The sequence below is a fragment of the Rattus norvegicus genome, chromosome 7 (assembly GCF_036323735.1).
Source record: "Rattus norvegicus strain BN/NHsdMcwi chromosome 7, GRCr8, whole genome shotgun sequence".
Lineage (NCBI taxonomy): Eukaryota > Metazoa > Chordata > Mammalia > Rodentia > Muridae > Rattus > Rattus norvegicus.
In genome coordinates, this window is record NC_086025.1 from 45,514,678 (window position 1) to 45,538,188 (window position 23,511).

The following is a 23,511-nucleotide window of genomic DNA, read 5'->3' on the forward strand; positions in this document are numbered from 1 at the left end:
GTCAGAGTGACAAGTCCCTGCCTTAATTCTTGCAAAACAGAAGCTGGTGTTAACTGTCAGTTATTCCTCTATTGTTTTGTTTCCCTGTCCCCACCTCAGAGAACCCACAGGGCTGTGTTGCTCAGTGGCAACGCCATTCTATTGTGTGCGACTAACCAATCTGATTTATAACTAAATTTGCAGTAATATTTTGACAATTAGTAAAAAAAAGAAAAGAAAAAGAAATGGCGCAACATTCCTTGAGTAAAGACCCATGCTTCTTTGCTTTATGTGGCCTACATATTGTCTTAAAAGTAGAAACAATTTCTGTTAAAAGATGAAGGAGTCAGACCTCCTTCTAGGGCCTTTGAAAATATTAGTTTCTAATACTCTGAAGTGAGAGTAAAATGGTCACTGATAAAATCGCCCTGGGAGGGAGCCGAGGAGGAGGCTTAGCAGGGGAGGTGCTTCCTGTGCAAACAAGAAGACCCGAGTTCAAATCCCCAACACTCAAGTAAAACCCAAATACGGCAACGCATGCCTGTATCCACCGTGCTCAGGGTGTCTTAGTTAGGGTCTTATTGCTGCGAACAGATACAGTGACCAATGTAAGTCTTATAAGAACAACATTTAATTGGGGCTGGCTTACAGGCTCAGAGGTTCAGAGGTTCAGTCCATTATCATCAAGGTGGGAGCATGGCAGGGTCCCAGCATCCAGGCAGGCATGGTGCAGGAGGAGCTGAGTTCTACATCTTCACCTGAAGGAAGCCATGAACAGTCTGAGCATCCCCAGGCAGCTGGGAGGAGGGTCTCCAAGCCCACCCCACAGTGACACACTTCCTCCAACAAGGCCACACCTTCTAATGGTGCCACTCCCTGGGCCAAACAGTCACACAGGGCCTTCTGGCCAGACAGGATGAAGCAGTGAGCTTCAGGCTCAATAAGGGAACCTGTGTCAAAAAACAAAGACACAGTGGAGAAAGACACCAAACATCAATTTCCGGTGTCCACATGGGTAGTGCACATACACACACACACAAACCTGCAAACACACATATAACACACACACAAACACACACAAACTACATACACAAACACACCACACACATACATACCACACATATACACACCACCTACACACACAAGTAACTTCTCTGGGAAATTGAAACTTTAAAAAAAAAGTTCAACCTCTCCACTCAAGGCTCAGGGATCTGTGTTGCAGAGGAAACAGAATTTAAGATGAGAGCCGGAGCCAGGGAAACAGTGTTTTCCAGACACAAACAACAAGGACTAATGCACATGTGAACTCACAGAGACTGGGGCAGCGTGCATAGGACCTGCACAGGCTCAACCCAAAGTCCTAGCACTGAGAAAGGGAAGTGGACACAAAGTCCCGCCCCTAACCAAGAAGCTATTTCCAACTACTGAGACCTGCTGGGAAGGAAAACACGGACTTTAGCCAATGGAGTGTCTGTAGGTTTAACAACAACACTTCAGGCCCAGCACTAGCTGAACAACCGAAAGTGGGCTCTTTATCTGTGCATGTGTGTGCCTTTTCTTTTGTTTTGTTTTGTCTTGTTGATTTTCTCCTCTATCTCACTTTGGTCTGATTGTCATTTTTTGTTGGTTTTTCCTTTTTTTTTTTTTTTAGAGAGAGAGAGAGAGTGAGAGAGCACATGAAGTTGGGTAAACCAGAAAATTTTGGTGGAAGAAAAAGGAATTGTCTCAAGAGTTACTGCATTAAAAATTTTAAATAAAAAACTTAAAGTTCAGAGGCTGGAGAGATGGCTCAGCTGTTCAGAGCACTGACTGCTCTTCCAGAGGTCCCGAGTTCAATTCCCAGCATCCACATGGTGGCTCACGACCATCTGTAACGGGATCTGATACCCTCTTCTGGTGTGTCTGACAGTGTACTCACATGCATAAAATAAATAGATAAATTTAAAAAATTTTAAAGTTCAAAACAAATTAACCTTTTTAGAAATAAGAAAACTCACCCAAAAGGTGTCTGATCAACAATGACGGTTCGCAGGCCACACGTGAAGGATGAATAGGTCCATGCGTAGCCATGGTCCCAGTCTTGTTAGCTTCATGTTCATGCATTCATAGAATATTCTCCAAAGCTGCTCTGTCCTTATTTCCCAAGTAAAGTCCCAGAAAACAGTGAGCTTCTGTCTGACAAATACTGTCTGCTATAACACTTGCACATGGTCAGGCAAAGCCAGAGCCTTAGATGAACCAAAATAACGTGGTTTGACTTAGTCGACAGGATAATGATGCTTCTCTCCTGGGACTCTTTAAAGAGTGAAACTAGGCACTGTATATAAAATGGGTACCAAGGTGCTCAACTTGTAGTAAACAAGTCCTGCTCAGTTTTAAGTGCTTGGCCACCGGGTGCTTTGACCATGCTCCAGTGAGTAGAAGGCCAATATGAATAGATTCCTCCTCTTCCTCCTTTCCTCTTCCTCCTCTCCTCTCCTTCCTCCTCTTCCTCCTCCTCCCCTTCCTCCTCTTCCTCCTCTATCCCTTCCTCCCCTCTTCCCCCTCCTCACTCTCCTCCTCCTCCTCCCCCTCTTTCTCCTTCTTTCTTCTTCACCTTTCCTCCTCTTCTTCTTCTTCCTCCTAATCCTCCTCTCTCTTACTCTTTTTTGAGGGAGGTCACAAGGGTGGACCTGGGAGGACTGAGAAATGAGTGTGCTCAGGGATCATGATCTATAAAACAATCATATTATGAAAAAATATTATCTTTAGCAATTTTAATTCAAGTATGTTAAAAGGTTAAAAGCCAACTTTTAATTTTACTCACTAGCCATCAGCAGCGGGTGGAGACTGATATATGATTTGCCAGATGTGTTATGTTACTAATGCTATCTAGTTGACATCAGAAAGCGGTGGAGACTTTGATTCGTGTAAGTCAATACAACGTCCACACAACCTGAAAAGACTTTGTAACTGCTTCACTCTTGTGAGTATGCCTTGGTGAAGTATATAGCTTTGAAGATTTTTTTTTTGTTGTTAATGTTGGTCAAAAAGGATGCTAAATCAATTCTTTAATTTTAAATTTAGCTGGGTAGAAGAAACACTGGACTGAATTTGATGGGGTTTTTGTTGTTGTTGTTTTGTTTTGTTTTTTGTTTCTTTGTTTTGTTTTAGGTGGTGAAGATTTCTGCTTGAAGAGAAGCCGGGAGAATCCCCCTGGGATTCGGGCCAGAGAAAGTACTTCCTGAAAGGAAATTTTATGTTTCCTATGCTTTTGAAATGGTGCTTGATCCTCAGAAATACTATGGAGTCCTTCAGTAGCCTCTATAATAGTCTGTATAGGACCCAGGATTGAAAGATTTACCCCTAGTTCTCAGGAACAGAAGCTATTCGCAGTCTAGCAAACAGGGATGTGTCCCAAACCGTTCTGAACAGGTTTTCCGTGCTCTCGTGCTACTGAGGTTCTATCAAAGATTTCAAGTTCTACCCCATGGAAAGGCTGGCTGGACACTGTGCATCTTTCTATTCTGACTCTTTTTTCTCTAAGCAAAATTTCTCTGAAAAGCTGAAAGTGTGGGACTGGGCTCCCAGGAAATTCACGACTTCTCCCATGGCAGATGGGACTCAGAAGTGCTGCACAGCCCAACCTCTGTCTGTGGAAGAGGACAAAGAGCCAACAGCAGCATGAGGAGCACCGTCAGCAAGTGGTTCATCCAGGAGTTTCTACAGGATCCTTCTGTGTCATCATTTGCATACAGTTTTGCTTGATGAAGATGGTCACAAACAAAGGGAAACATCGTGATTCATCAAGTTCCAAAACAAAAAGAGATTTCAGAAAAGTTGGACGAGATCCTCCATGACAATGTCATCGGAACACAAATAAAGGACGGGGATTATGTCTGCTCAGAAGACACAGGAAGTCTCAGGCAAATGCCCAGGAAGCAGCTCTGAGATCTGTTCTAGATGTTAGTAGCAAGATCAGTGACATGGGAGGGAAAAATCCATGATGTTAAAGGGGACGGGGACTTTGAACTGGCCTGGCTTCTGTTCCCTTGCTTTGCTCCAAGCCACAAACCATTTTAAACATTTTCAGGGCACATGGTTTCACTCCGTTCCTTCCAACTCTGCAGAGAATTTACTTGTCAAGGATGGGGGTGGGGTGGGGGTAAAGCTGCCTCATGACAACTTGGGGCATATCCAAGTTGGTTAAAGTTGCAGTCATTTTAAAAATCAAGCTTTACTTATGGAAAGATTACTGTAAGTCCAAATATTTTCCTTCAAACTTTATTTTAGATTCTAGGATATTTCTAAGACACACACACACACACACACACACACACACACACACACACACATACACACCACAGAAAGTTATCACACAAACCAAAGTAATGATTTCTTTCACCCAAAGTCCAACTTGAATAACCAGTGAGGTATTTTTTTTAAGGTTTATTTATTATATATATGTGCACTGTTGCTGTCTTCAGACACAGCAGAAGAGGGTATCAAGTCTTACAGATGGTTGTGAGCCACCATGTGGTTGCTGGGAATTGAACTCAGGACCTCTGGAAGAGCAGTCAGTGCTCTTAACCACTGAGCCATCTCTCCAGCCCAATCAGTGAGTTTTTATTGGTCCGGGGATGGAGCTATGACAGAGCCCTTGCCCAGCGTGTGCAAGGCCTCAAGTTTGCTCCACAGTACAGCACTCAGGAAAAACCCATGCCAGGCACTGTGGCCCTTATTCCTTTTCCTCTCCATCTGTTCTTAGAAGTAATTAATATATTGTAAGTTGTGTTACCAAAGTACATGCTGGTCAACAGTCTATGGTATTGTCTTGTAAGTTTTCAGTAGGTGAATGCTTCAGATCTCCATCAATTTTAATTATGTGTCTCTGTGTGACTGTGTGTGAAAAAGTGAATTGAATACAGGTGCCTTCAGGGAGCACAGGCAGAAGGTCCGGTGCCCTAGAGCTGGAGTTGAAGGTGGTTGTGAGCCACCCGATGTAGACTGTAGGAAGCAAAGTACAGCCCTCTGCAAAAGCTGTGTCTTACCTGCTGAGCCATCACTCCAGCGTGTAAAAACTGTTTTGTTTTGGTTTCCAGGCAGTCTTACTGTATAGCCCTCGCTGGCTGGGAACTCTGTGTAGACCAGGTTGGTCTTGTACGCTTAGATGTCTATTTGCTACTGCCTCCAGAATGGCGAGATTAGGGGTAGCCGCCACCACCCCCAGTCTGAGAATGGTTTTGTTCGTTAACTTTGAGGTGTTATCAAACATCCTATTGTGTTAAACAGAAAGTATAATTTATTATTATACGTGTCTTTTGCTATTTCGAGACAGGACATTACTATGTAATCCCAGTTTACCCTCAAACACACCATCCTCCTGCCGTAGCCTGCTGAGATGTTGGAGAAAAAAATACTATTACCTGTAAGTCTACTTGACAATGAATGAAGAGGTAGTTTCCCCACAGTTTCAGTTACTATTAGTATTACAAAGCACACCTAGGAGTCAAGATGTCTCTAGGATAGATGCCTAGAAGCAAATACAGTGTTGTGGGAAGTCACACCTACATTAGCTCTTGCCAAATTTCCTCAAAACTATTGGATCCGTCACAACTCTGTACTAACTGTTCTTCTCTGACTTCACACCACCTCTGGCGTTTTCAGACCTGAGCTGTACCAATACAAAGGGTACAAGATGATGCCTTCTGGTGTATTTGGGTATTTCTTTTTGATCATCTTTTCTTGTTGATTTGAATGCTTTGAATGGATTATTCTTTTTCATGGTTATCCTTTTTCTTAATATGTTGTCATAATTCTCCTGGTACTCTGGATAATTTTCTTCATACAATATGCCCCTGAATCCTTACCTCCCACTCTGCTGTCTTTTCACTTTATCATGACTGGCATCTTTGTCTGGTTGAAGTTCGTCTTAGGATACTGAGTCATTTTCAGCTATCTCTTTAGTAACCTATATTTTCTTCTTTAGGCTGAAGAGTTACAAGGTAGAAGGTACTCTTTCAACTTTATTGAAATTTGGGTTTTATTGTCAAGAATACACGTGTGTGTGTGTGTGTGTGTGTTTTCAGTGGTTACTTCAATGACACAATCTAGAGGCTGAATCTCATTTAATATTCCCAATAATCCCATGGGGTAAATGACTTGACCAAGGTTGCATGACTTGACAGGAAGGGGTATGTTTAAGTTCTTGTTCTTGACCTCAACCTACTTGCCGCACAGTTCCCTCATATCTTTAACGTTATGTGGAGGTAGGGTGCTTTCTATTAAAACAGCCGTATGTGTTCAATATCTAACAATATATGGATAACACAATATAAAAATTGTATGCTACCTAACTCCATTGTAAAAGTAGAGGCTCTTCTATGCCTGCCTTTGTTTCCCAATACGGACATGGAGACCTTCATATTTGTTTAGAAGCTTCGGGCACTATAGCTGGGCAGGTTCTGAGCTAGGTTAACCCCACATTGGTGGCCTTAGACTACTTCCCAACCTGCTTCCCAGCCCCATGGCCCGGAATCTGTCATTCTAGTCTCACTTTAGCGCTTCCTTTTTCATTCTTGTCCTGATGGTGTCACCCCTGCTCTCCGAACCTGAGACCCTCTTTCACTCTCTCTGGGTCAGTAAATTCTACCTTTTCCTCTCCTGCCTAGTTCTAGGCTGTTTAGCTCTTTATTTAGACAACCAGAAGGTGATGGAAAACAGTATTCTACAAATACTGAGTCAGGAAATGCTTCATACTAATGACAATACCAAAGTCTAGGCTGCAACCTGATCTCTGGATACAGAAATCAGCATTCGAATACACAGTGCAGGAAAACATCCCCCACCACCCCATAATTGGACATTCTAAGCAATTTTCTTTGCGTGTATACGAATTCTATGCCAACCAGTGGGGTGTATTTTATTTGGTTTGTAGGGGTTTCCAAATCTCCCAGAGAACTTAGATTTGATATCTAATACTTACTCTCTGGTAAATCCCTAGTGTTTGTTAGAAATTGCTGGTGTTTGGACATAGAAAGTTGACATCAACAGGTAAGATGTCTGTTTCAGATGTTTATTCTAGAATAGGAGAGACACAATAAACATGCATGGATGACCCGCAATAGCAACAATATAATGAACTATAAACCAATATTGGTTTATGATGTAGAGTTTGGCTTCTTTCAGACTGAGTGGCGATCCGGGAAATCCTTTGCAGGGGAGGTGAAAGTTGAGCTGAGATCTCAATGACCAGAAAATATGGCTATATCTAGGTGTCTTAGTCAGGGTTCTCTAGAGTCACAGAACTTATGGGTAGCCTTATTGTAGTAAGAGGATTGGTTGATGACTTACAGTTGGTGGTAGATCCAAGTCCCCAACGATCAGCAGCAAAGGCAGGCAGGGGAGGAAGAAAGAAAAAGAGAGAGAGAGAGAGAGAGAGAGAGAGAGAGAGAGAGAGAGAGAGACTCTTCCTGCTTCCAATGTCCTTATGTAGGTCTCCAGCAGAAGGTGTGTCCCAGATTAAAGGTGTATACCACCATGCCTGGGGCTGGGACTTGCTTTGTCCCAGGTGACCCTTGAACTCAGAGATCTCCTTGCCTTAAGCCCTGGGATTCATAGTCACTTTGCCTCAAGATTTCCATACCAAGATCCAGGTCAGAAACTTGTATCTCCCAGCCTCAAGATCAGGATCAAAGGTGAGCCTTCCAGTTCTGGATTATAGTTCACTCCAGATACAGTCAAGCTGACAACTAGGAATAGCCACTACACTAGGTAATGAGACAGGAATGAGTCTCATTAGGATAGTTTAAGAATAGTTTTAAAAGGTGAACTTAAAGCAAAAGGGAGTCACCTGATTTAAAGCCAGAGAAGAAGGCAGGAACTAAATGAACTAGGGTCTGTATTTGTGAGGTTTTCATTACCAGAATGAAATGCCCGAGGCAAGGTAACTTTATAAAGAAAAGTGAGTTGTTCTGCTTAAAATTGTGGAGATTCAAGTACATGGCACTGGCACTAGTTTAACTAAGGGGAATCTCAGGGTACATAGTAAGAGTGTGTGCAAAAGGGAGAGAGGATCATTGTCTTCCATAGGGCTTCATTGCTGTGAAGAGCAAGGAAACTCTTATAAAAGAAAACATTCAATTGGGGCTGACTTCCTGCTGTGGGTTGCCCTGGTGCTATTGGTATCTTGATGTTAATTCTGCTTCCTCCATGGGGGCTGCCCTGATGGAGTTGATCACTTACTCAAGTGATTTCAGGTCAACCTTCTCCCCATTCTAACTGGTTAAATAAAAGCTGGAGTCTGTGATTGGGCAGTGGAAGGGAAAGGTGGGGCTGGACGTCTTAGAGAGGAGAAGGGGGAAGATGGAGCAGAGCCACATGGCCTGGGGAAGCTGCAGGTAGGAAGGGATCTCATAGCTGGGGAGTAGAGTAGTGTGGTGGTAGAGCTGTCAAATTTAGGTGTACAGTTTATAAATATTATAACTGGGTTGTGTGTCTTTTACATGGGCCTATTGGGTTTGGAGATTTACTGCCACTGCTTACAGTTTCAGAAGTAAAGTCCGTTATCATCATAGGGGGTGGCAAGGCAGTATGGAGGCAAGGTGCTGGAGAAGGAACTGAGAGTTCTGCATCTTGATCCGAAGGCAGGCAGAAGGATACTGCCATCCCACAGGCACCCAGGAGAGACTCTCTTCTGCATGAGGTGGAACGTGAGCCTAGAAGCCCTCAGAGCCCACTTACATTGTAGCACACTTCCTCTAATAAAGCCACACCTATTCCAACAAGGCCACACCTCTTAATAGTGCCAGTTCCCATGGGCCAAGCATATTCAAATCACCACAGTCTTCAAACCAAACAGGAAGTCAAAGAGTTTGCAGTCTCACAGTCATGTGCAATGCCTTACCCATCTCACTACACCTTATCCATCACTACAAGATGGACCATGCTTCTAATACATGAATCTTTAGGGGACACCTCAAATCCAAATCATTATATTCAACCAGAACCCCTAAGCTTCATGCTCATTTCTCAATGCAAAAGATAATCCCTTAATAGTCCCAGAGTCATAACTATTCCAGTGTCACTCAAAAGTCTAAGTCCGAAGCCTCCTCTGGGCCTCAAGGAAAACTCAGATGGAAACCCCTGTGAAGTGAAAGAAGTTTCTTACAAGAAAGAAGTTTCTGCAAGAAGGTCAGGCCATCTGGTTCTCAGACTCTTGGGCATCCAGGCACCGCTGGAAGCTGTGGACGATCTGAGAATGGAGTGGGAGCCCGTGGGGCTGGATCTAGCCTGGGGCCAAAGGGGAAAAGAAGGAGGATCTCTGGCTGGTCCTAGATGGTGGGGGTATTGAGTCCTTGGCTTGGTTGAGACAGTGGCGGGCTGCAGGCTTGGTGGTGGCTGTGACTGAGAGTGTAGAAAGGCCTTTGGAGATTATAAATGAACAGCTCTGTAGGTGAAGGCCTTCTCTGTAGCTCCCCACTGCAGATTCCGATGAAAAGAGGCAGTCTGAAGAAGTTGAAGCGTTTTGTAACCTCATAAGAAGAACAATAATATCAACCAACCAGACCCCCCACTCCCCAGAGTTCCCAGGGACTAAACCACCAACCAAAGAGTACACAGAGATGAACCTATGGCTCCATCCACATATGTAGCAAAAAGATAGCCTTGTCGGACATCAATGGGAAGACAGGCCCTTGGTCCTGTGAAGGCCGAATGCCCCAGGGTAAGGGAATGTCAGGGCAGGTAGGTGGGAGGGAGTGGGTGGGTGGAAGAGCACCCTCATAGAAGCAGGGGGAGTTAGCTGGTTTCTGGAGGGGAAACTGGGACAGGAGATTACATTTGAAATGTAAATAAAAAATCCAATAAAAAATAATAATAAAGAGGCAGTCCGTGGCTTTAAGGCATTTATTGTCATGGCGAAAAGTGGAGGAGTAAAACCATACCCCACTTCTCAGGGTGGGCCTGAGATTAAATACCTTTTGCACGGAGAAGTGTCTGGGAAGGAAAGTTCATTGGCTAAGCCTCCAGGCTTTTAGGTACCTCATTATAATGGGGATCTGTCTTGAGCCTACGTGACCTGTGGTTATGTCCTCTACCTGTGGAGGGGCTTGGGGCATTGCTCTTATGTGACTGATGGTCACAAATCTGTGGAGGCCTGAGGCTAGTGACAGGGGCCTGGTGGCCAGTAGTCAGGCAAAATGCCTACCGTCCCTTTAGGGTCAGCAGGGTTTCTAGCTTTAGCTCCACCAGGCCCAAGGCTGCCTTTCACAGTCCCACACTGCTCCAGCTCATGGCCTGACTAAGTCACTAAAGCCGCAAGCAAGCCTCCAGTGAAAGAGTTTCTGAGAGTTGCTTTGGTCATGGTGTCTCTTCACAGCAATAGAACAGTAACTACAACAATAACATCAAAAGCCAGCAAGGCAGACAACAAAGACTCGTAGCTTAACCCTGTGCACAGTACAGGTAAGTGGTAGCCCCAACCACTGCAGGCCTTGACCCTATGGCTCTGCTAGCTGACGCCTGGTTGCTCACACTGATGTAGGCAGCTCTCCTAACAGTCTACCACTTGGGGTCCCCCTTATACCACCATGCCCGTAGTTCCACAAAGCATCATTCGTTACCCATCAGGTGCCGTCTGCTGGGGCTCCAGCCCAGCAGCAAGTTTCTGCCTTGCCTCCCAGACCCTGACATCTCAGTGGATCTTCTATCCCTTTGCTTTCCGCATGCCTGCAGAACAAGTACCACATGGATGCTGACGAGGGATGCCACCACCGGCATGAGCCACAACTGACGACATAGAGGGTTTGCGGGACTAAACACCAGGAAAGAAATCTCGAGGGGCTCACACATCTGTTTGTATTTGGAGATCATTCTGGTTGCTCTAAGGATTGAATTTTGAAATGGTGGCCGAGAGGATGATGTAATGGATTTAGGTGGTAAGGGAAACACAAGAAGCAAGGAAGCCTTTGGGGCTTTTGGTCGAACCACCGGATTGATGGCAGCTCTACTTATCAAAATAGGGAAGGAAAGGGAGAGGAGTGGGGTTGGATCAGATAGAGAAGCCAGTTTCCCTTTGGGAGGATGCTTAGACAGCTACTTGGAAATGTCACCCAGGGAAATAGATCACGGAAGTCTAGAATTTAGGGAGAAAAAGGTTACTCTAAGGCACCAATTTGGCAGTGATTTCTAAAACCACGAGATTCCATGGAATCGTCTAGGGAGAACATTGCCTGAGGAAAAAAACGGGAACAAGAATAACAACTATTTTCTGGGTTGACCCGGGCTTCCTGAGGCCAAGCAGAAGAGGACTGGGTAGAAAAGACAAAGAAGATGTCTTGGTGATGTTGGTGGAGAACATAAACATCGCTTTGGCGATTAAATTACAAAAGGGGAACACTGAAAGAACGAAAGAATCGTTATTGCCAAATGGCGAAGAGAGGCTAAGTAGGGATTCCTCAGCGATGAAAGTGCTGTTTTTGTCAACATGAAGCTTGCTGACGGTTTTGACAAGTAGTGAGTCCCTAAGCGCAGTAGGAGGAAGCAAGGACTGTTGGGAAATTATAGGAAGAATGGCAAGAGTGGCTGTAACGAGAGTGACGGCAGTGGCAGGGGACAATCCTTTCAGGACTGTTGATAGGGAACATGGGGACTCAGAAATACAACACCGATAAGATTGGATCTTGGAGTCTGGGGGGATGGTAGGGTATAGCTCTCAAAGATTTTCTGCCTCTATTCATGGAGCTTGTGGTTGTGTGAAGTAGCGTGGGAGGAGGAAACTAACATTGATAGTCAACTGACGCTAAGACGGAGAGAACTGTGGATCGGAGAGATTGGGGTCGTTGAGCTACCCACAATGCTGTGCTGGAAGCTCCAGGGATACAGCTTTTGAGAGTCTCCACTCAGGTTTGGATGGGCTTTTTGGTGATGGAACTGCTTTTCCGAGTTGCTTTTGTTTCTGTAACCATCCTGGTCCACACTCCGGCTAGCAGTCTCCCCAAAAACCTCACTGGTTACTCAAGTTGGTCTTTGGGTGAAATCATTACTTTGGTCTGTGTGATAACATTCTGTGGTGAGTAGGGGTGTGTGTGTGTGTGTGTGTGTGTGTAAGAAGCTAAAATGTTTTGTGAAGTTCTTTGTTTTTTTTTTTTTTTTTTTTTGGTTCTTTTTTTCGGAGCTGGGGACCGAACCCAGGGCCTTGTGCTTCCTAGGTAAGCGCTCTACCACTGAGCTAAATCCCCAGCCCCGTTCTTTGTTATAGTATCAATTATCACTCGTCAGTTTGGGCTTTCGATGTAGTTCGATGAGTAAGGAAAAGGACTGATCTAGACTCAATATGGAGATTTCCAAGTATCTGGAAATCTGTGAGGTGGATGAACCAGACTTCCTTTAAACAACAGAGTGAACACACACATTCACCTTTACTTCCTCAAGTCACGTCTATGAAACCAAAGTAAAATGCCAGAAAAGTCAAGGCAAATATCTTAAGAACAAAGGCTTGGCCAATGAGAGATGCAACCTGATAGACTTCAACACAAAACGGTGAATTCTAATGCTGGGCAGGAGACAAAGGCAGCAGGAATTGGTGATCTTTGACTTGCGGTTCCCTGAGGGGAGGTTCAGAAATTGGAAACATGGGCTGGAAAGATGGCTCAGTGGGTAAAGCACTGAAGAGACATGAGGGCCTAGGTTGGCAAACCCCATGAACACATACAGAACCAGATGTGGCGGCTGTAAAATCAGTACTCCTGCAGCGAGGTGGGAGGCAGAGACATGAGACTCCCTGAAAGATCAAGGGCCAGTGAGAGAGTCCAAGCTATTGGAGGACCGTTTTGTGCACTGTGTACTGGGATTCTGATTTCTAAGCCCAGACACTGGGTCGAAATTGGGCCGATGGCTGTTTGACCATCTCCGGTCTCTTTGTTAGGGAAAAATAGTTTTCCATCGACTCTGATTGGTTAATAGATGAGGTGATCAGCCAACCACCTGGGCAGAAAAGAATAGGGTGAGACTTCTGATCCCGGTGGTGAGGCGATCAGAGAGTAGAAAAGGACCACAAGGAGAGGAAAGTGTGGGGAGACCATGAGGAGTTGTCGCAAGCAGGTTGCCAAGGAGGTCTCCATGAGGACACACGTGGACCATGGAGTCAGGGAAGGCTCAGACTGGAGGTAAAGGACCATGTGGCTGGGAAATAGGCAGCCTTAGAGGGTTAGACTAGCTCAGAACCTGCCCGACTTAGGTTTCCATTCTGTTGATAAAATACGTGGTCTGTGTCTTTATTCTGGAGCTAAAATGGGCTACAGCAGGTGTAGAAATGTCCGGCGGTTATTTGATGGAACAAGGCGGTTGTAGACCCACCCCGTCCCCAAGAAATACTTTTATATCAAGTGGTAAACCATGAAGAGGTCCTGTGTGAAACAAAGTGTGTGGTATGCGCTGATACCTGAGGGTCTTCACGAGGGCCCGCATTCACACACATGACTGCATGTGAGAGCATGCACACATATATCATGCACACAGAGATTAAAATTAGAGACAGTATACACCTCTGTGAGGAACCCGGGTTAGCTGAGAATCAAATGGTGGTGCATGCCTTTAATCCCAACACTCAGAAGTCTGGGATTCTGACTTCAAGGCCAGCTACATCTCCCAAATGAGTTCCAGAATAACCAAGGCCACACAGAGAAACCTTGTCTCCAAAACAAAGACAAAAACAAACAACAACAACAAACAAAAAAGAAAAAGAAAGAAAGAATGAATGAAAGTAAAATCAACTTCTGTAAGTAAGGCTCCCATCAGGGAGGCTGTTTTTCCAGACTCTCTGAGGAGACTGCTGGAAATTCCTAGTCCACAGAAGTTGGATCAGGAGTGCTCCAACTCCACATTGAGATCCAGGAGTCATATCTCCCAGGAAAAAGGAAAAAGCAAAGTCAATAAATTAGCCAACATTCTAAACTGCATCGAGAAGGGAAATAATTGGGTGTCGACTTGTAAGTAGCACACAGAAAGATACACCAGTAATTAGGAAAGAAAATGAAAGCGACCTTTCATTGCAAAGGAATCGTTTTATAATAAGGAAGTGAAGTTGTAAAAATGGACGAAATGGCATCCCAGCACAAAACACAGACCAGGGTGGCAGCGTGGGGTCCTAACTCTACAAACATGGGATGGGTAGTCAGTAAGAATCATAATCTAAGTACAGTTGCGGGTTTAAGAGTAAGAAAAACGTATGCATGGGTAGCCTGAGAGAACTTATTTCCCTAAAAAAAAAAAAAAAAAAAAAAAAAGGCAAACTAAAAAGTAGGAGACAAGGTTAGCCTACTTAAGCAATGAGCACAAAAGCTTACATTGCCAGAAACAATGAAGACTTTACTGTCTTCATTTAGTGTGTGTGTGTGTGGGGGGGGGTTAAGGGGGATTGTTGTCACTTGTTACAATCCTGTAGAACTGAAGTATTCAGCTTTCACACTCTCCTTGTCTATTATTTTGATTTGGGAATGGACTCTATGCTCTAGAGATATCTGCACAGAAGTAAAAAAGAAATGGATATTTCCCAACATACAATTGTATATGATACACAAATGGGCTAGTTCGAGATACAGCTGGCCTGCTGTCTGGAAAATATAAGCGAGGGTTAGCATTTGTAATATTTTTTTCACTTTGACACTTTCAAATAAGATCTCGCTTCTTTTGTTAGCACTATCATGTCCTTCTCTCTTACCAGTACAAGTGGTTCATTCAAATGAGTCGTGTTAGGACCAACTCCGACGGTTGTACTGTTGACTGGGAGCACTTGGCGATGCCACAGAGCGGGTGGTGGGTGCTTCTGGTATCCTGAAGGCCAAAGTCCAAGCTGATGCTAAGCCTGCTACAATGAATGAAGCAAACTGCGGAACAAGGATCCGCCCAGCCCCAAATGTCAATAGTGTGGAGGCTGAGAAACCGAGCTCCCAGCCTTTGAGGATTATTCCACCAGGAGTCTATACATAAAGATGATATGCAAACATCTTGCAGTCAAGGCTTGACTCAGCTAAACACTTTGCTATACTGTTGGAAGAAGTCTGGTTGTGCAATGTATCTTTGGGAACACTGCGGATGCGAAAGACAAAGGGTATCATAAGCGTTAACAATAACAAAATGGAGTGCTTTGTACCTTAATCATCTCTTTCATCCACGATTCCCTGGGCACTTTATAGACTAGTGACTGCTCTGGTTCCCACATATTACCTTTTATCTAAGGACCCGAGGCGCTTTCACAATGCTCTTACGACGGAGGAAGTATCATTATCCCATTTTATATGCAGGTAAACAGAGGCAGAAGTTAAGCAACTCGCCCAAAGCCAAGCAAGCCAGCAACTCCTGACTCAGAGACGATTAATTAAGCGATAAATTTGTATTTATAAGTATAACCCTTGTTCGTTCGAGGTATATTGTTTTCAAGTTAATATATATTCCTCACCTTGTCTTTTTCTCCTTTCTTTTACTTCCCAGACAGAAACCTATGATTGTTTGAACTCTTATTATCAGGAGTAGTCCTTGAATCAAGTACACCACAATCAGAGTCGGCTCTTGAAACAGCTTTCAAACATGTGGTACTGTTTTTCATAGGAAAGAAAGCTACTGAATTCAGAGAACTTAAACATACATGATCTGTGTGGTAACTTACGTATGTGTATCCAGGCTGAGCCTGTCCTCTTTCCAGAGAGGTTTACAATCCTTCAAAGCAAGCATCCTCAGGTAAGTAACACATGAGTGTGAACATTTATAGTCAGGCTCAGAAAACAAAACAAGGCCGAGAAATCTACACAGCTTACCTAAGTTGGTACTAGCTAGGCTCGCAGTCAGCCTGTTTTTTTATTATTTATTTATTTATCTATTTGTTTATTTATTTTTAAAATTCTTCTCTGGGGGATGCCTTTTACCAAGCAACTTTCAAAACCTTCTCCAAGTTAACCGTATGTCCAGCCCAATACGCAGACCAAAGACCAGAACTGCTTCTGAGAAACACAAGCCTGTGAGTCATTATAATCTGTGTGCCCGTTGCTGTCGCATGTCACCTGCTGCCTCCTTACCTACGTTATGCCACTTGAGCAAAACGATGATGATTTGTTAGGTCAGCTTGTATGCCGCCAGACTTTTATTGTTTGGGAAATGAAGGCATGGTTTCATAGCTCCCGAAAATAATGCACACTCTACTGCCTGGATGTGAGAGATAAAGTCCCTTTAGCCCTGATCGCAGGTGAGAATGGACTCATCCCTGAGCACAGTAAAGATGGAAAAATAGAGACTATCCAGCTTTATGATTTGCGGCTAAATCCGTCTATAAGCGGTGTACAGACGGTGTGAAGACGGCATGAGCTTGAAAGAGTAACAAACTCTTGGTAATTCATCGATCACTTTAGCCTCCCCTTTTCGCTAACTCCCTTTTTTACTACGACACTCTCTGCTTTTGAAGGGGCTTGCTGGGTTTCTCAGTCTCCTACCTGCCCACCCTCCTTGCATCCGAAAAGGTGGAGGGCGGCAAGGGAAAGGGACTGTGTGGGTATTTCCCCACCCTGGCGAGCCAGGTCCTGAATCATCCCTAGCTGGTAGGACTTTTCCTTCGGCAAGTCACAACTTTCCCTACAATAAGACGGTCTTGTACTTAAAAGGAAGAGTGGTGGGAGACCAGAGAGGCGGGGAAGAGGAGTGAGGAGAGGGGCGTGGATCGGCCGTTCCCGCCCCAAAATCAGACAAGCTGGAAGACCGCCCGCTGCGAAGTTGAGAGCCTAGGAAGGAGGTGTCCCGGCCGCAAGCGCCCCAGCCGCGCCCCGGGAGGGAGGAGGCAGGGCGGCGGGAGGGGCGGGGCGCCGCGCACCTGAGCGCGGAGGGCGGGACTTCGGCGGCACTCCCTCCCTCCCCCACCCCTTCTGGCCTCAGGGACTCGGCCCTTTCCGCCCCGCTTCGGCCCCGCTCGGCTCCCGCCCCCCTCCGCCCCTCGCTCGCTCCCTCCCTCCAGCCAGGGACTGCCCCGGAGCTCCGGCCGGCGAGCTTGCGGCTGCTGGTCGTCCGCGTCGCGGGCTCTCCGGCTCACCTGGACAACCCTCCTCCCCGCCCCGCGCCTTGTCCCACCGAAAAGTTCTCGGAGGTAAGGGGCTCATCCGGCCGCCAGCTCGGGACGCGCGCACCGGTCCGCTCTCCGCTGGACACGTCCCCTCCGGTTTCAGCCGGCTGGGGGCTCCATGTCCCGTCTCGGAATGGAGGCGTCCGCCGCGCGGAGCTCAGGCCCGCGCGAGCCGAATGGGAGTCGCGGGGAGCTGTGCACACAGGTGGCAGCGGCGCGGGTGTCCCGGTGCAGGGTCGCGGACCCGGGTGGGACGGGGAGGGCGTCGAGGGTGGGGCCTGCCTCTCTCTCCCTCCCGCGGGGTCGGAGTTCTCGGGGTGCACTGCGGAGGTGAGCCCTGCGAACTTGGCGCCTGGGACGCGCGGGCAAGCCGATCGCTGCTCCGCAGTCGTCCGGGGACCTGACGCCGCGCCCCCCCTCCGCCCCGTGTGCTTCCTTGCAGAGCGTCTGTCCGACAGCGCGCTCTCCCGGCGCCGTCCCCATCTCATTCTCGCTTCCCAGGCAGGCGGCGGCGGCGGGAGTCAGGAGTCGCGGCGTGAGGGGCGCCCCCGCCGGCCCCTCTGGGAACATGGCGACCGGCGGCTATCGGAGCAGCGGCAGCACCACGGACTTCCTGGAGGAGTGGAAAGCGAAGCGCGAGAAGATGCGCGCCAAGCAGAACCCCGTGGGCCCGGGTTCGAGCGGCGGGGATCCAGCCGCCAAGTCCCCTGCGGGACCGCTCGCCCAGACTACGGCCGCGGGGACCTCGGAACTCAACCACGGCCCCGCCGGCGCGGCCGCACCTGCCGCCCCCGGGCCGGGCGCCCTGAACTGCGCTCACGGCTCGTCCGCGCTGCCCCGCGGGGCTCCCGGCTCCCGGCGGCCGGAGGACGAGTGTCCTATTGCCGCTGGGGCCGCGGGAGCACCCGCGTCCCGGGGAGACGAGGAGGAGCCGGATAGCGCCCCGGAGAAGGGCCGCAGCTCGGGGCCCAGCGCCAGGAAAGGCAAAGGGCAGATCGAGAAGAGGAAGCTGCGGGAGAAGCGCCGCTCCACCGGCGTGGTCAACATCCCCGCGGCGGAGGTGAGCCGGGCGGGGCGGGCCGGTGCGGGGCTCAGGGCCGCCTCCAGTGTCTTCCACCAGGGAGCTCCCTTGGTCCGGGGCCCGGAGTTCCCTTCCATACTTTGCAGCGGGGATGGAGTTTTACTTGGAGCAAATGATTCCTGGGAAGTTCCCCCCTACCCAGATTAGTTAGACATGTGCTCTTTTTCGGTCCCTGGAACCGGGTTATTGCTTTAGAATGATAGGCAGTTGGTGTTCCCCACGATTTGGCAGCCTAGTCTTCTGTCTCTGTCTCTGTCTCTCTGTCTCTCTGTCTCTCTGTCTCTGTCTCTCTGTCTCTCTGTCTCTCTCTGTCTCTCTCTCTCTCTCTCTCTCTCTGTGTGTGTGTGTGTGTGTGTGTGTGTGTGTGTGTGTGTGTGTGTGTGATCAGTAGGGAAATCGATTGATTCGTGGAGGAGGTGACGTCTTCTGGTTTCCCACCTGTCCATCTCCGGCTATCAGGTTGTTTTATCTCCACTTCCCTAGCAGTGTTTACAAGGAAAGCACCGGTAAAGAAAGCGTAGCCTTGGCAATATCTAAGACAGCGTTACCTCAGCAGTAAACCCAAATAAAAGTCTGTACTGCAGCATCATACATCACCCCCCACCCCGCCCCAGCGATACTTTGGACAGTAGAGACGCTGTAGCAACTAAGTTTCTGGAGGTTCAGGAACTAATAGTTGCGGTCGGGAAAACATTTGTGGGAGGTGTGTGCCCTTTTGTTTGGGGCGGGGGTGGGGGGTGGGGGTAGTATTCATGTTATGTCACCAAACATTTCTTCGGGCAGCATTCTATTAGAGAACCATTGGAAAGATTTTTTTAAGCAAGTGTGTAATCGCACCTCCATCTACCTGAAAGGAAGCAATTCTAAAACTGTTTGGGGGAAGTGGTTTAACCACTGTGTTTCACCAGAGGAAGCCACATCTTTTACTCGATGGCCTTTTAGTTTTAACTCTCCACCCACAACTTTTTTTATTCTTGGCCTTGTTATCCATTAACGGACTGTTAAACTATTTACTAACTCTGGGACTGTAGCTCAGTGGTAGAGCATTTGCTTAGCACCCGTTAAGGCCCCGTGTTTGGTCCCTAGCACTGCTTAAACAAAAGAAAATACAAAACAAAACATAAAACCACATTCGAAGCCCGGCATTAAGGCTCATACCGGTAGTTCCAGCCCTTTGAGGCTGAGGCAGGAAGATAGGGAGTTTGAGACCAGTCAGGGCTATGTGTTGGGGAGTCAGTACCCACCCCAACCCCCACCAATTTACTACTTATAGTTTAGGTAATTTGTAGTAATGAGTGTATTAGAATCTTAGTTTAAAGTATTAATATGATTTTCATACCTAGAGAATCAGTATGTCTCTGTAGGGTATATTTTTGTACTTTTATGTGAATGTCTCCAAGATTTTTATCAGCCAGAACAACCATCCTGGTGGCTTACCATTTATTCAAGATATCTGTTACTCATTAAAATTGCTTTCAAAGGAATTCATAAGAATGGTAATCAAATTTCCAGGTTTCTTCTTCCTTTTTTTTTTTTAAATGAAAAATATGAAGATTAGGGGAATTGAAGACAAAGCTTTGGAAAGGCTGCATTCCTCAGCTTTATTTTTAAAAGCAGCTTATGGTCCAAATAAAAGAACTTGTCATTTTCGCTCTTCTTTCAGGGTTCATCTGACAGGGGTCTTATTTTGGGAAATATGTTGGCAGATGTTAAAGACTTCATTTTTGGGGGGGGGTCTGGCTGCTTCTGCTAAAATTCTATATTCTTTTAATTACTTAAAAAAAACAGGAAAAATAAGTAGGGTGTATCTTGTGAGAGTGTAGGAAGAAACATCTTCTGTTAACGGGTCCTCCTCTGGGTGAGGGGCCTAGTGCTGGGAATGTAGATGGCTCCCCCTGTAATTGAGCCTAATACTCTGGAATGTTTTTCCTTCGGGTGTTGGCAACTCCTAAATTTAATCTTCCTTAAAAACAAACAACCCAGGGTACCATTCTTTTTTTGTCTGTGGAATTTGAACCTTTTTTATTGAATAGGGAATTGAGGATTGCTTTCTTTTAATGGTAACCATGGCTCCATTTCGAGCTCTAGGACCCAACAAAACAAAGTCATATTTTACCGCAGTATCTAACTAGCAGGCATACTTCTCCACTGTCTCCTTCCCTTAGTTTTAGGATTTTAGACGCCCCCCCCCCACACCTCCCAGATTGCTTTAACAGTTGCAGAATATAGGTTGCAGAACTGTGAAGCTGCACCAGTTTTCCGTCTTTCAGGTTGTTGCTGACTTAGAGGTCATTGCTGGCTTAGAATCGTATGCCATTTCTTCTAGTCCAACGGTGAAGTCCACTTGATGAAGGGTTTCTGTGGGCTACATAGTTTAGCACTTCCTGTTCCACTAAGCTCTATTTTAATAGACTTTTTAGGTGCCCAACCTGACCGGTCAGTAGTGAAACAAAGATATATTTTGTGTACTGTCGAGTGACGCTTACGTTCATTCACACAATATCCCCAACCACGTTTATACCGGAAATATTACCCTGGAGTGTGCATAGAGGACCTTTGTCAGGGGTTGAAAAACATTGTTCCTTCTAGAAGTCCGTATGGGTGGCGCCTATCTTCAATCCCACCACCGAGGCAGAGACAGGCAGATCTCTCTGTGGTGGGGACCAGCCTGGAATACCAAGTGAAACCAGCCTGCTCCCCATCCCCCAATGTGTGCTCTTTAAGCATCTGCCTGATGAGTGCGTTCTGGCCTTCACTAGCTCACTTTAGTATTCTGTTGTCCTAGCTATGTTGCTGCAGAGGCTGCAGCTAAACATCCCCGTATCAAGTAGAAGACAGTTTATCGAGGAAACAGGTTAGAAGCCAAAACCACTCGATGAGGGCTGGAACACAGGGCAGATAGATACTGTGGGAGGGGAGAATCAAAGTCCACATTTCCAGATATCCTTTAATGAGGCAAACTATAATTTTCATTAGTGAGGGTTTTTGAAATTTCCTCTGACTTTTTTACCATTTGTTACCCTTCCGGTGTGGTAGTAACTGGCTGTAAGTTGTATAATTGGGACATGGCATGTCACCTGTTACTAGCGTTTGTGCTTGTCAAGTCAGATGATTAGGTGCCTGTGTTCGTTGTGTCTCCTAAGGAGAGCAAGGCTGGAATCTAGGAAGAAGGGTAAGACTTAGCACTGACTTACCAGTGTGAAAGGCATGGAAACACAGCCCGCTGTTGGTGTTTATTGGCATGCTGTCCATCTAGAGGGAAGAGACGATTGAGCTGCGACTGACCAACTTGAGGACGAGGCTCTTGGGTGCATATCCATCTGCACATTCTCACGGACGCTTGCACACACATGCAGCATTTTAAGCGTCAAAGAGTTGTGGTTCTTAACTTTGGCAGCCTGTTGCTATCATGTGGGGAACTTAAAAATAAATGCTCCCCCTGCTGATGCTTGGCCCTTCCTGCCCTCCACTCCCACTCCCATGTGATTTAATGGGTTTGGGAATGGAGCCCAGGCCTTAATATTTTTGCAAACTCCCCATGTAGTTCTATTGTGAGTCAGGGTTGAGAATCACTGGGTTGCAGTCTGGACATATAGAAGTGGCTAGAACACAGGCTTTGTCCACTGACACTCCCAAATATAATAAGGGAACATGGGAAGAAAGATGAGTGTATCTTCACCCCTAAGTGGGATACCTATTTCCGAAGAGGCAGCAGCATTGAGGGCATCTCAGACAGAGTTGTCTGTCTGCTCTGTTGACAGAGGTACTGCTTGAAGACAGTTACCACAGAAAACTGGACTTATGGGTTCGGATAGCACTGAAGGTTTTAGGTTAAAAGCCAAGGTCTAGTTAAACCTTCTACTTGCATAGCGCCAGGCTGACGTGCTTAAAGGGCAGTGCAGCACTGCTGTTCCCTGTCCATAGCCAGAGTAGCAGGGAGAGGCTTAGACTTTAAGTGATTCAAGATTATATGGATATAAACATAACAGTTACGATATACGGATTAAAAAGGAATGCACACAGTAAGCGATAGGGCAGTAGTTTAAATGTGTCCGTGTGGGGAAGAAACATGGATTTTTAAGGAATTAAGCCTTGCATTATTTAGCATACTTCCTTATCTTTTCTCCCTTCATGGTTTATTAAAGTCGTCATCGATAGTTAGGCCTTTGAAAGACGGAGCCTGTAAAAGTTTGGAGTTGAATAGAGATTAAGCCAAATCTGTAGGCTTAGAAATCACTTTCTGGTCCACTCCAGTTTGCTTCAGAAGGTGTTTAACACCATGGTGCTGTCAAAATGAAAAAAAAATGTGAAATTGTTTTTTTGTGAGCAATTAGGAAAAAATGTATACTTTCACACTGCTCAAGTGATTATTATTTTTCCCTGACAAGACTGTGTTGCTACTGCAGCATTCGAACTCAGGCCTTCGGAGGTGAGGCTGGAGGATCATTTAATGCAGAGAGAGCACTTTCGTAGGAGTACCGTTGGGACAGCAGCTATTCTCTGAACCCTGCTCGAGGCATGTTCTACTTAGTAAACCTTGCAAACCCCGGTAGATTAGGAAATGTCCTTAGTACACAGCAAGCCCAGTGTCCTAAGTGGCTTCAGTGTTTGTGCTGTCCCCCATTCACATGTCAGATTTTCTCCATCTGAGTCATTGGTAATGTCTCTCCTGATTCATCTCACAGAAAGGTAGACAGTCTGGACCACGATGGGAATACCAAGAGGCGTTTCTTAATCTACCTGGAGGCTTTTTTTTTTTTTTTTTTTTTTTTTAAAGATGTATTCATTTATTATATATAAGTACATTGTAGCTGTCTTCAGACACATCAGAAGAGGGCATCGGATCTCTTTACAGATGGCTGTGAGCCACCATGTGGTTGCCGGGAATTGAACTCAGGACCCCTGGAAGAGTAGTCGGGTGCTCTTAACTGCTGAGCCATCTCTCCAGCCCTGGAGGCTTTAATATGAATACTGACGGGGGCTGGAGAGATGGCTCGGTGGTTAAGCGCACTGACCACTCTTCCAGGGGATCCAGGTTCAAAATACAGCACCTACGTGGCAGCTCACAACAGTCTGTAACTGCAGGATTCAACACCCTTATACAGATATGCATGCAGGCAAAACACCGATGCACAGAAAATAAAAATAAATAAATAAACTAAAAAAAAAAAGAAAAGAGAAAATGCTGATAGCAAATGTTTTAGAAGTTTAAAATTGTTGGTAAATGTCGGGGCTTGCAATTTTCTCGGGGTCCTTTTTTCCCCCTCCTTTAAAAGCGGAGAGATCCACATACCGTAAAATCCATCCTTTTAACAGTGTCTACTATAGGGCTGGGGACCCATTGTTCATCGCCACAGTGCTTGTTAACATG

At 46.2% G+C, this 23,511-nt stretch overlaps 1 protein-coding gene across 3 annotated transcripts in view; it reads left to right on the plus strand.

Annotated features, from left to right (window-relative positions):
* Positions 1-16,802: 16,802 nt before the first annotated feature.
* Positions 16,803-23,511, plus strand: part of Pawr (pro-apoptotic WT1 regulator) — an 80,013-nt gene continuing 73,304 nt past the window's right edge. Inside the window, exons 1-2 of one of the 3 annotated variants that reach the window (XM_006241317.5) lie at positions 16,803-17,083; positions 17,502-18,119. In XM_006241317.5, coding sequence (XP_006241379.1) covers positions 17,628-18,119 — 492 coding nt within the window. In that variant the 5' untranslated portion in view covers positions 16,803-17,083; positions 17,502-17,627. Of the gene's footprint in view, positions 17,084-17,501; positions 18,120-23,511 lie in introns of those variants that run through there. The other 2 variants (XM_039079857.2, NM_033485.3) reach the window with 2 other exon arrangements.